Source organism: Protobothrops mucrosquamatus, unplaced genomic scaffold, assembly GCF_001527695.2.
Source record: "Protobothrops mucrosquamatus isolate PMUCROS unplaced genomic scaffold, P.Mucros_1.0 scaffold3618, whole genome shotgun sequence".
Taxonomy (NCBI): Eukaryota; Metazoa; Chordata; class Lepidosauria; order Squamata; family Viperidae; genus Protobothrops; species Protobothrops mucrosquamatus.
In genome coordinates this window covers 8261-21469 of record NW_015389581.1, presented here as the reverse complement: position 1 = coordinate 21469, position 13209 = coordinate 8261, and the positions used below count along the sequence as shown (strand labels likewise).

At 46.1% G+C, this 13209-nt stretch overlaps 1 protein-coding gene across 1 annotated transcript; it reads right to left on the bottom strand.

Moving 5' to 3' along the window:
• Positions 1–501: 501 nt before the first annotated feature.
• Positions 502–12863, bottom strand: ZDHHC4 (zinc finger DHHC-type containing 4). The gene is made up of 6 exons (XM_015827328.1): positions 12744–12863; positions 10604–10677; positions 8887–9065; positions 4337–4462; positions 1376–1620; positions 502–955 (listed from the first exon to the last, which is right to left on the bottom strand). Exons 1-6 carry the CDS (start codon positions 12861–12863, stop codon positions 683–685), a joined length of 1017 nt encoding a protein of 338 aa, XP_015682814.1. The 3' UTR covers positions 502–682.
• Positions 12864–13209: the final 346 nt, after the last annotated feature.

The following is a 13209-nucleotide window of genomic DNA, read 5'->3' as shown; positions in this document are numbered from 1 at the left end:
AAAATATAATATAATAATGCAGACAAGCACCTGCCAACACTCCCAAGACTTAACAGTTGTTGATAAAAAAAAAAAGTCTGGATAGTGGACGTGGCATATCTGGAGACAAGAGAAAGAACTGGAGAAAACCATAAAATACTAAGACATGTAAATAGAAAATAGAACAGCTGTGGCAAAGGAGAGCGAAGATAGTCCCAGTAGTAATTAGCACCTTGGGTGCAATCCCAAAACATCTGGAGCAACATTTGGAACACGATTGACAAAAGTCCCTTCAGTCAATTGTAAAAGGCAGCTTGACACGGAACAGCTTAAATCCTGCAATGATGCCTTTTACACCATCAAACAACATCTGCTTTTCCCAGGTCCTTGGGAGGGACTCAGTAGGTGGATAAAAATGCCAAATCATGTCTAAACAGCTGCCTAACTGTGCGACCAACCACTTTCACCTCCACAATATCAATGTATCGCCTCATCCCTGGGGCTTTTTAGCAGGCAAACTTTAAAAAGTGCAAAGAATAGCACTCGGTGCTCACATTAACAATCTTCTAATATGTTAACTCATTTCCCACTTCTGAGTATTCATCATTTAGTTAGTAGACAGAATAAAAATTCATTCTACAGAAGGTAAGTTTGTAAGGTGCAAACTGTTTTGCCGGGTCCACGGGTGTGTATGTTGAGGGATTCACTTCCTTTTCTTTGCAGGACTTGTCAGAGGCGTCACAATTTCTGCCAGATTGGCCCAGACTCCTTTGGAGTAAATATTTTGATAGCCTTCCTGTCTGCTGTTTTGCTCTGAGTATGAGTGTGTATATCTTGCTGATTTAAGCCATTCGTTGCTCGTCTGGTTGGTCAGTACGAGATACAGGATGAAGCAGAAATAGGAGCCCAGTATAACCAACAGAAGGATGACAAAGCCCAGCACGAATACAATTCTAGGAAAGGTCAAGAAAAGATGCTGTGAAGAGAGGCGGAAACGAGTTAAAATCCAGATACACAGGATCTCCATTTCCCCTCCTAGCCTAGCCTAGCCAGTAATTCATTCTGGCAACATCACTTGCTAAATCTGAGTTGGAAGAGACCCCAGAGGTCATGTAGCCTAGCCTTCTGCTGAAGCAGTTTGGTCATATGGCTATCTCCCGTGAAGAATCACACAATCGGCGGTTCCACTAGTTGAGAGCTCTTAGGCTAAAACTGCCTTCAAGATTGTATTGACTGATTAGGAAGCAAGCAAAATCATTTAATGTCCTATCAAATATTTTCAAGTACTGTCTAAGACAAAGACGTGACTTCAATCTCTTCTACCCTCTCGGGCTTTTGAAATTCAGTCTTTGTACCCTCCCCTCATGAAAAAATGCACAAGTTAGTCAATATTTACCTGAATAAGAAAGAAGGTGTCAACTGAATGTTCTTGACCTTGGTCATCAGTATAATATCCCAACGTAAGATTTGACAAAAGGACCACCTGGATGAGGAAGCCGGCTGTTAGAGCTGCAATAGAAGCTGCCATGGAGATCAAAGTGAGCAGGTAGCAAAGGAAGAACCGGATGTTGAAGGCTCCAATACAGTTGTTGACCCAAACACAATGGTGATCAAAGCGATGTACGCAGCCACGGCATACGCCTGAGTGGAAAATGGAGGCCGAGGGTCAAGATTTTAAGAAATTATAATGAAACCGAAAGCCAAATAAGGCAGCATTTCGATCTAGGAGCAATAGCAAAGAAGGTTGGCTTTCGTGAAGGAGGAAAAACTTGGCATATCAAACTGCATCGATTTTTGATACTGCAAAGATTTAATCGGCTCTCCTCTTAACAGTTTTCTGAATATGACTTCCCAGTTTCATAAGAAAAGAGATTTAACAGCAAGTTAAAGAATACTCTGCAATGGAAATGAATTAATTACTGTAAATACTATAGGTCAGTGGTGGCGAACCTATGGCACGGGTGCCAGAGGTGGCACTCAGAGCCCTCTCTGTGGGCACGCGTGCCATCGCCCCAGCCCGTCTCCTCCCACGCCCCCTCCTCACCAGCAGCCCCCCCGGAGGAGAGTCGCCCCCGAGCACAGCCTGCGCAGAGCAGTGCAGCCAAGGACATGGCAGCTGGGCAGCGGGGACAAGACTTGACCCTTGCGCCCTGTCATGTGCAGATGATGCTGCGGGGCGCGGGCAGAGGGCATGGCCATGGTGCTGCTAGGCTGCCTGGGCGATCTGCGGCAGGCCGTGAAGGCGGTGGGTGGCCCTGCAGGTGAGCGGAGCGTGGAGCGGGGGTGGAGCGGGCAGGGCAGGGGCGGAGTGAGCGGGGGTAGGGAGGCAGGAGCAGGACCGGGTTTCGGGCACTTGGTCTCTAAAAGGTTCGCCATCACTGCTATAGGTAGTCCTTAACACCTGTTCGTTTAGTGACTGTTCGAAGTTACCCCAGCACTGAAAAAAAAGTGACTTATGACCATTTTTCACACGACAGTTGTACCATCCTTACGCTCGCATAATGAAAATCCAGATGCTTAGCAACTGGCTCATATTTATGACCACTGCTGTGTCCTGGGTCACGTGATCCCCTTTTGTGACCTGCTGACAAGCACGGTCAATGGGGAAGCCAGGTTCACTTAACAACCGTGTCCCTAACTTAACGACTGCAGTGATTCACTTAACTGTGGCAAGAAAGGTCATAAAATGGGGCAAACCTCACTTAACGGTCTTGCTTGACAACCGAAATCTGGGGCTCGGTTGTGTTTGTAAGTTGAGGACTATCCGCACTACGCTCCTTTCTATAGAGTTTCATTCCACATTAAAGACAGCAGTACATTAACTTGGCAGCCCAGATTTAAAATCTGATTTAGAGGATCTGTACAGAGGGACAGCAAAGGGATAACAAGTGAGAATTTATGTGTGTGGGGGGGGAGGCTTTCTCGGTGACCCCTTGGAGAGGGTTTCTGATCCTTCGATAGCCACTCCCCTCCCAGTGGACTTTGGGCAGGGTCCATTCCAACTGGTCCTTTCTGGGAAAGGTGTCATGCCTCCGTCCCAGCCGGAATCCGAGGACATGGAGCTGGAGCAGGACCTTGTTGATGCCCAGGAGGGGGTGTCTGTGGCTTTGGAGGACTGTGGGGAAGAGCAGGCTGAGGCAGGCCAGGGCCCTTCAGGTTTGGAACAGGGCAGGCAGAGTTCAGGTGAGAGGGAGGACAGCGGCCTGCCCCACTCCACAAGGCACACCTGGGGATTAAGATTTAAGGAGACGCTGTGGGGTGGGGCATTTGCCGGGAACAAACGTGGTATCTTGGGACCGTTGTGAATTGTGCTCTTCTCTTTGTTTAACCTGGATACCTTGAATATCGGACTGGCTGGTTTCCTGCTCTACTACGGCAGACTGCATTTCTGAATTTCTCCTTGCAGACTGTAGACAAGCTGGGATTTAAAAGGACTCATTAAGTTTCTGTTTTGTTTTCTTGTTATCTGTCTGGCCTTGAGCCAGAGGCCGCTGAAGGGAATGTGTGTGTGTGTGTGTGTGTGTGCTTCAGTTGAAGGCTTGCCAGCATATGTGGGAGCTTTTGGGGAACATTGGCAGTTAATAAAGGACTGTTTCTCTTGCCAGCTGACTGCTTTGCCTCCCTGCAGGGCCCTGGGTCATCAAAAAAGGTTCCTGATGTCCATCAAGCTGTCATTGAAATAAAAAAAAAACTGAAAAATGTTGACCCGGCCTCCCAGGCAGCAGAGGAAGCCAAGGCTGTAGTAGGGCACGTTTTTCGTTTTCTGTGGGAAAGGATGCCCTCCTGGGACAGAGTTCCTGTGCTCCGGAGAGCTGGGTGGAGGACAAGGCAGGTTCCCCACTGACCTCTCTCTAAATGACAGCAGGGTCTGGATCGGCAGCTCTGAAGCAGATCATAGTGCAGTGGTGGTGAACCTATGGCACGGGTGCCAGAGGCGGCACTCAGAGCCTTCTCTGTGGGCATGCGTGCCGTCGTCCCAGTCCTGGGCCTTCAGCTGGGTTTTATAAGGCCTCTGCTGCCATGTGCAAAAAAAAAAAAAGGTTCAATCAATCAATTTCAACTTCTCACGGGAAAAAAAAAGATCTTGCAAAGTTGGAATTGATTGATTGAACTTTTTAGTCCCACCCAGTCTGCCCTTACCATTGCAGCCACACTCACCCAATTTGCCACGCCCACCCAATGGGCCACTTACCCAATTGGCCACGCCCACCCAATGGGCCACACCCACCCGGCACCCGACGATGCATAAGTGGGTTTTGGGTTGCAGTTTGGGCACTCGGTCTCTAAAAGGTTCGCCATCACTGTCATAGTGCATCAATAGGCTTTCCAGGGACAGAGGCTAAACCGAGACTCTTACCGCAATGCCTGGATCTGGCGGGTTTTCTCACGGCACAGGTAGGGCATTCAGCATCTTGTTGAAACATCAGACCGTCGTATGCATACGCGTGAAGAAAGAGAAGCTGGTTGGCTTTGGTGATGATACCTTGTGGGAAAAAGCAAGGATTCTTACTAGCAGAACAACGCAGACTGCAAGGGGGTTTTAATTACTTTTAAATTGGACATATTTAAATATTTCGTTTTAATCAAATTTTAATTAAGTATGTATATATGTTAGTATTTTATTCAATTGTCAGCCGCCCTGAGTCCGTAAGGAGAAGGGCGGGATATAAATGCAATTAATAAATAAATAAATAAATAAAATGTCTTGGCTGTGGTGAGATTTCCTTCCTGCCATCTACTGCAGGGGCCCCCAACCTTGGCAACTTTAAGGCCTGTGGACTTCAACTCCCAGAATTCCCCAGCCAGCATCGCTGGCTGGGGAATTCTGGGAGTTGAAGTCCACAGGCCTTAAAGTTGCCAAGGTTGGGGACCCCTGATCTACTGTACCTGAAGTACCATAAAGTTAACCTTGAGGGTCCAGATCAGAGACCAAATCCGCTGTTTTCCTCTGAAGCAAATCTTTCCTGCTCTGTACGAAAGAAGCGTCTGTGGGCTGCTCCTCACATCCCTTCACTACAGCAGAGAGAGGCCCAGCTAATTGCACTTACGCATCCTTCCTCCATCGGATTCCCAACCAGCAGCTGAGGCAATTTAAGTTGTTTACACGAGTGCCAGTTTTAAAGCACCGCTTCCCTTCTTTGTCCTACAAAATGACTGGATGCATTTGGACATACTTCAGTGATATGGCTTCCGACCAGAGGAATGGCATCTACTCAGCTACTTTGGCCAAGTTAGGCTCTGGGTCACATCCCTTCCGGAGCCAGTACTATTCAATCCTGATATTAATAATCTGGATGATGGGACTCACAGGTTGATGATCAAATCTGGCCCGTGTTCAGAAATTGCCCAGGCGACCACGAATTTGTACCCTCCTCTGGATCTGCAACTCAGTTCAAATTCAGGTCACTTGACTGATAATTAAACCCACCTGTCAGAACCCATTTCTATTTCATTTCTATCTATCTCCTCTGATCTAAAAACAAATCTCACCTTCCCTGGGTTCTGCCATTCTCCCAAGGGGGAGGGGGGATGTGCCTGCGGGGTTATTGCTTTCGTTTCCTCTATTAGCTACAATGTAACCTTTTGCTTTGTTTATTGCCTTTGTGTCCCCTGCCCGCTACAATGTAACAATTTGCTTCCTGCGCTATGTCTCTCTCTGAACATTATCTTCCCAAACTGTCAGCTAGAACACGGGAGGAAATAAGGGATGTAACCCAGTGCCTGGTTTATTTCTGCGATCTCAGAGGAAGGCGTGAAGAAGCCGCTGACCATCACTGTGTGAACTGGAGACGGGCCAATGTTATCTCCCCTTTTCCCACGATGGACTTAACACCTGGGGATTGGCCATCCCATACCGGACGGGCGGACTATGGGATGGGGTCTAGTTTGGAGATACCTTAATCTATCACTCTGCACGGGAAATCTCAGATCCTGTCTATTATGCCTGCTATCAACTACTCTTAATAAAAGTTCCTGTTGGAAGAAATCGTTTCCAAGAGTTCTGCTTTCTTAAGATGTGGGATTGAAGTGGGTCCTTACACCACCATTCTAAACCCTACCCACCCTCATTCCCCCCACATTAGGGAGGGAGGTACTGCTTGTGCAGCAGCCAGCAGAAGAGGAAGCAACGGCAAACGTAGTCTGTTTGCTTTTGCAAGTCATTAGCAGACTGTGATCAAACTCTTTACAATTTAATCCTCTTTCTCTCTCTCAAATTAGAGTACAGGTAGTCCTCGACGTACGACCACAACTGAGCCCAACATTTCTGTGGCTAAATGAAGCATTAACAGAGGGATAGAATCAAGATCACGTGAAGTATTAATACCACTTTACAATGCCTTGGTAAGGCCACACTTGGAATACTGCATCCAGTTTTGGTCACCACAATATAAAAAAGATGCTGAGACTCTAGAAAGAGTACAACAGAGAAGAGCAACAAAGATGATCAGGGGACTGGAGGCCAAAGCATATAAGGAACGGTTGCTGGAATTGGGTATGTCTAGTTTGACGAAGAGAAGGACGAGGGGGGACATGATAGCAGGGTTCCAGTATCTCAGGGGCTGCCCCAAAGAAGAGGGAGTCAAGCTATTCTCCAAAGCGCCTGAAGGCAGGACAAGAAGCAACGGATGGAAACTCATCAAGGAGAGAAGCAACCTAGAACTAAGGAGAAACTTCCTGACAGTGAGAACAATTAACCAGTGGAACAACCTGCCTCCAGAAGCTGTGCATGCTCCAATACTGGAAGTTTTTAAGAAGAGCCTGGACAGCCATTTGTCTGAAATGGTGTAGGGTTTCCTGCCTGAGCAGGGGGTTGGACTAGATGACCTCCAAGGTCCCTTCCAATTTATTATTATTATTATTATTATTATTATTATTATTATTATTATTATTATTATTATTATTATTTAAGTGAATTTTGCCCCATTTTATGATTTTTCTTGTCACGATTGTTAAGTGAACCCTTGCAGTTGTTAAGTTAGTGACGTGGTTCTTAAGTGAACCTGGCTTCCCCGTTGACTTTGCTGGTCAGAAGTTCGCAAAATGGGATCACATGGCCCCCCTGGGACACTATGCAACCGTCATAAATATGAACCAGTTGCCAGGCGTCCAAATTTTGATTACGTGGCGGTGGGGAGGCTGCGACGGTTGTTAAGTGCGAAAAATAGCCTTGACTCACTTTTTTCAGTTCTCTTGTAACTTTGAACAGTCACTAAATGAACTGTTGTAAGTCGAGGATTACCTGTGTTGAATTTTAAGATATCTGCAGAAATCAAACCTTCTTGGAGAGTTAGAACTACCCTGCTCAATACTGACTCGAGTATAGCCCATGAATACCTCTGATGCTTTCAGCTGGCCAAGCAGCAAAATCCTACTGTCAAAGGATTTGTTTTAATGAAACCCATCTAGAAGTCAAAAACGTTTCTTGTAGATTCCAGATCTTGAAATTAAGACTTTTAATTGATCAGGACTATAACAACAGACATGCAGTATTCATTTCCCACAGCAGTTTGACACACTAAATAGGCCGATGTCCCCAATTCACAGGAGGATGTAAAAGAATCGTTCGTTCTGAAAGCTCACATCTAAAGCCAACTTGATGTGTGAACTTGTAGTATTACAACTTTTATGTATCCTAAACAGTGTGCCGCTATAGCTGGAGTAAGTCAAGAACTGCCTTTGGAGTCAAATATGTGACATTTTAATCCCCCATTTATTAAACTGTAAGAGAGCAAGCTAAATTGTTGTTTGTGAATATACAAAACCCATGTAAGTTCACGAGAACTGCCTCGCAGAATTGCAGAATCTTTGAATTACAGACCAAGTAGTTTTGTTCTTTGTATAAGCCATTATTGCAACATTTCCTAACACTGGATTATTTCATGGAACTCGTGTTAACTTGTAACATCTACACCTTTGGATAGGAATTCAGGTAGTCCTCGACATACAAGAGTTCATTTAGTGACCATTCAAAGTTACAACAGCACTGAAAAAAGCGACATAACCATTTTTGATACTAACAACGGTTGCGGCATGGTCATGTGATCAGAATACAGACCCTGGGCAACTGACTCTGATTTAGGACAGTTGCTGTGTCCCAAGGTCACCTTTTGTGACCTTCTTATGGTTATTAAGTAAACCAGATTTACTTAATAACCGTATCTTCACAACTGCAGTGATTCACTTAACAACTGTGGCAAGAAAGGTCATAAAATGGGGCAAAACTCACTTAACAAATGTCTCACTTAGCAACAGAAAGTTTGGGCTGAATTGTGATCGTACGTCAAGGACTACCTGTATGTCAGCAATCAGGCTCTTGAGTACGTACATCAGCTAAGACTCCCAGCAGTATTCAAGCTTTAAGGTAGAACTACCGGTGTGGAAAGAGAACAGGCTTTACCCAAAACCAGTGGTGGCGAACCTAGGGCATGGGTGCCAGAGGCGGCACCCAGAGCCCTCTCTGTGGGCACGCGTGCGGTCACCCCAGTCCTAGGCCTTCAGCTGGGTTTTATAAAACCTTTTCAGGCCTCCGCCACTGTGTGCAAAAAAAAAGAAAAAAAGGTTCAATCAATCAATTTCAACTTCTTGCGGGGAAAAAAAAGTTCTTGCAAAGTTGGGATTGATTGATTGAACTTTTTAGTCCCACCCAGTCTGCCGTTACCACCGCGGCCATGCCCACCCAATGGGCCACACCCACCCAATGGGCCACACCCACCCGGCACTCGATGATGCATAAGTGGGTTTTGGGTTGCAGTTTGGGCACTCAGTCTCTAAAAGGTTCGCCATCACTGCCCCAAACCATTGCTTGCTCAGTCCACAGCCAGACAGCAGGTAGTGGGGCACCGTCAACCGCCCGCCCAGGACAGTGCCAGTGTTCAAGAGCTGGGCTTGCAAGGAAAAGGGCCTCACCTGGATTACTTTTGGAGCAGAGGATGAAGAAAGCTGTATTCACAGCCAACAGGAGGTAAGGAAGAAGGAGGACAAGCCTGCTGAACTGCAGCTCTTGGCAGTAGCCGAACACTTCCCAGGTATACTCGCCATAAACCAGCCCTTCTAAGACCAAGTGCAAGACCACAAAGAAAGAATTTCTGCAGCAAGGAGAGAATGAGATGTGTTTCTTCTCCCCGCTTTTCAGGGAAAGGGAACTGCCTCTGACCCGAGTTTGCCTATCGGGCCTCAAAACCTGTTCCGTGGTTTACAATCCTAACTCCCAACTCAATACAGACGCCTTAGGTCAGGGCTTTTCAACCTTTTCACCCATTGTACCACTTTTAGGATATGGCAACATCTGAGTACCACCAGTCGCCTAGCAAGGTGTCAAAAACTTGATGACCAAAAAGAAAAAAGAGGAAAAAAGTGATAAAGTACAGGTAGTCCTCGACTTACAACAGTTCACTTAGTGACTGTTCGAAGTTACAATGGCATTGAAAAAAGTGCCCCACAAGCCACAGCCGAGCAAGACACCTGCCTGCCCGCCCAGTGGCGCTCTTCCTCCTGTCCGAGGTTTTCATTGTTGTGAGAATTTCTGTTGAGGATTGGCAGTGGGGGTGGGGTGGGGGGGTGTTTGGTTTTTATTCCCCCCGTCTGCTGGGTGGTTGCAGCAGGTTTTGGTCACTTCACATGACCCTGGGACACTGTGACCGTCATAAATATGAATCAGTTGCCAAGCATCTGAATGTAAATCACAAGACCCTGGCAATGCTGCAACATTCCAGGTGATCGGCGCTTCTTCTGGGCTCAGCAGACGCACCAGGATCAGCGCCGAGCTCCAGCTGGAGCCTGGCGCTGATCCTGGCGCTTCCACTGAGCCCTGACAGCCCTGCAGCTCCAGCCATCTCTCGCTCAGGCTTGTGCGGTGCTGCCACCGGTTCAGCTCATTCCCTTCCCACACTACCACTTTTCTAGGATGGTCGCGTACCACCTGCCAGGTGCCAATGTACCACGGGTGGTACCCGTACCACTGGCTGAAAAGCCCTGACTTAGGTGAATTCACTTCACCTACCTGGCAGCTGCATGCGCATAGCAGACCAAGGCTGGTTCCGCTTTTTGTAGTTTTAGGGTGGCGTGTTTATTAATTTCTTTGGCTTGTATCATTTCCAAAGACCATCCCCTCAGAAGCATCCAAATGGAGGAACTTCTGCTGTTGCACTGAGTGGCCCAAGGAATCAGAAGGGGAGCTAGGACCACAGAATGACCGCCATTTTGCTCTTAGCTAAAAAGCTTGGTGAAGAAAGGCCTCCTTTGTTCCGTACCTGCTCTGGAGCTACAAACAGAAGACCGGGAGGGTCTAGTTCCTGAGAGGATGTTGTGAGAATGCTGAATGTATTACAACTGTTTTCCAGGCTTCTTGCCATCGCGGGAGCAATTTCTTTCCAACAAGTCAAAGATACTGAAGAAAGAGGACAGTAGTCCAGCAGACCCCATCCCAAGCAAAATTTAAAGATCAATGTGATACCACAAAATTGTATGCCATATAAAACTAGGAGGCGAGTATGTAGAAGGGACATTGCAAGTCTGAACAACACTGGAAACCATTTTACCGAGCTAGGATGTTCCAAGGGCCCATTAATGCCAATATTCACAAATGCCAGAGAATGGAGCCAATAAAAAAGCAGACGGGCAGTACCGTGTGTGGAAGAGTCCATGAATTGCCTTTTGACCTGCTCTGTGAACTGGAGCTGGAATCACATAGGAGAACACCTGCATCAAAGGAGACAAAACAACAAAATTATTTTAAAAAAAGAAAAGGTGCAGACAAACTCACTCACTCACAAAACCTGCAAGGTCATTGCTCCAGAACCCTCAGCAACTGAAGGCAGGAGACTCTAGCAAACTGCCGAATGTCAGCCTTGATGCTAACTTTCAGGTTGTTAGTTGTCAAACGGCAATTAAAGAGGCCCTAAGATGGAAACAGTCATTGCTGAACCAATCCTCCACATCTTTAGAAAAGAAGAGGATAGGGAACCATGATCCCATCATCAAGGACAGACTGCCACTACCCCACAATTCTTTCAGGATATTTTGTTTTGTTTATATTAGTATCCTACATCAAATGATGTCATCTACTGGGAACTCTCAAGTTTCCTCTTTCCGCTAGGTATTCAAGATGGACAGTGATTAATATTTATATGTATTTATATGTAGGGATGTAGGTATATACATATGTAGTATATAGCATGTTTATATGTGTTATGTATTTGTACACTTGTGAGAGCAGGCAACAAAAAATTCATTTTTAATGTGTGCCACAGTAAAAAATGACAACAAAGGTTATCTATCTATCTACTGAAACAGCATCTCCCCAGGGACCCAAACAGCTCCCATCTTAATAATAATCTTGATATTTAAGACAACATTGATCATTCTGGTTGCTGACTTCTGGCAGTGCTTGGATAGGAAAAGTGTAACCATCATGATACAAGTTAATCTCTCAGTAATTTTCAGTATCATCAGTTCGGGTTTCCCTCTGGACTGTATGCAAGGGCTGAGTGTGGGATTCATGGTGTTCTCCTTCTTCTATGGATAGGTCTAGTTGGAGATTATGGGGAGGGGGAGAAGTAACCAGAGATCCCTCATGTTGGGTACATGAGGGCTCAATGCTCTCATCCCTTCTGTTTAACATCCACATGAGGTTACTGGTGAGGCCATTGGTTTGTGGGATACATATGCATCTTAAGTCACAGCCAGGTGATGCTATCAAGATTGTCCCAGTGTTTGGAGAGGAACAGCCTTAGAAAGCATGGGTCCTAGTCTTTAAAACACTGTCCTTCCTGAGATTTGCATGGACCTCCCCCTGCCTCTTTTCAAAGAAGCCTTTTGAGATCTGGCTGTATCTCCAGGTCTTGGGTTAGAGCAGGTGACAGATCCATTATATGGTATTCTTGTTTTAAAATTGTTTTTCCCCTGGCTTTGTGATAATGTTTTGGGTTTTCATAGTATTTATTTTTGTACTTTGTAAGCTGCCCAAAGTTGAAACAGATTGGGGCAGCCCATAAATTTCATAAGTCAATAAATTCATTTCAGGAAATAACATACAAGAAGCATTTCCATCTTCTTCCCTGAAAGGGGCTGATGTCCATGCTAAAGGAAAAGATTCTGGGAATTTTGCTTCTACAGGTAGTTATCAACTTACAACTGCAATTGAGCCCAGAATTTATGTTGCTAAGTAAGAAATTTGTTGAGTTTTGCCCCATTTTGCAACTTTTCTTGCTACATTTGTTAAGTGAATCACTGCAGTTGTTAAATTAGTAACATGGTCGTCAAGTGAATCTGATTTCCCCATTGACTTTGCTTGTCAGGTCACAAAAAGAGGATCACCTGACCCTGGGACACTGCAACCGTCACAAATACACAAGTTGCCAAGTGCTGGAATTTTGATCACATGACCGTGGGGATGCTGCAATGTCAAAAGTGTGAAAAATGGCCATAAGTCACTTTTTTCAGTGCTGTTGTAACTTTGAAGGTTGCTAAATAAACTGTTGTAAGTCGAGGACTACCTGTACTTCGTATTAGAGCAGAGACTGCAAATGAAGGATGGGATGGAGGTTGACCTACAAAATGGTGGAAGGAGGAGCAGCTATAATGCTGGGCTTTCCTTTCTTTCTCCCCAAGCAAAAGTTAACTGTCCAGAGGTGTGCAAGTCTAAAGGGCGGTATATAAATTTGATAAATAAAAATAAGATAAATGACTGGACTGGGGTCCAAGCCAGAGGTGTGAAGATTTGTGTTGGAAGGGCAGAAAGCGGCACACAGCTGGATGACCCTTACTTGCGTTGTGCCCCTGATGAGCCTCCAAGAGAAGCTTTGCTCCCGTCGGGAGGAGATGCAGACCGCCACGCTGAGCAGCACCAGGCCGAGATACAGGCCGAAGAGGATCACAAAGTCCATCTTGCCCTGCAAAATCCATACACGCCTTAGCACAGTGGTGGCGAACCTATGGCACGGGTGCCAGAGGCGGCACTCAGAGCCCTCTCTGTGGGCACGCGCGTCGTTGCCCCAGTCCTAGGCCTTCGGCTGGGTTTTATAAAACCTTTTTGCTTTAGGCCTCCACCGCCTGTGCAAAAAAAAAAAAGTTCAATCAGTCAATTTCAACTTCTCGCGGGAAAAAAAAAGATCTTGTAAAGTTGGGATTGATTGATTGAACTTTTTAGTCCCACCCAGTCTGCCCTTACCACTGCAGCCATGCCCACCCAATGGGCCACACCCACCCAATGGGCCACACCTACCCAGCACT

What these genes read in the sequence shown, in the direction of transcription:
- ZDHHC4 (XM_015827328.1), bottom strand. Translation starts at nt 12,863, where the DNA reads ATGGACTTTGTGATCCTCTTCGGCCTGTATCTCGGCCTGGTGCTGCTC. An exon ending in TCATCAGGGGCACAACGCAA is followed by an intron (nt 10,678 to 12,743) that starts GTAAGGGTCATC and finishes CCTTTGATGCAG; the next exon opens with GTGTTCTCCTATGTGATTCC. An exon ending in CATGGACTCTTCCACACACG is followed by an intron (nt 9,066 to 10,603) that starts GTACTGCCCGTC and finishes TCCTTGCTGCAG; the next exon opens with AAATTCTTTCTTTGTGGTCT.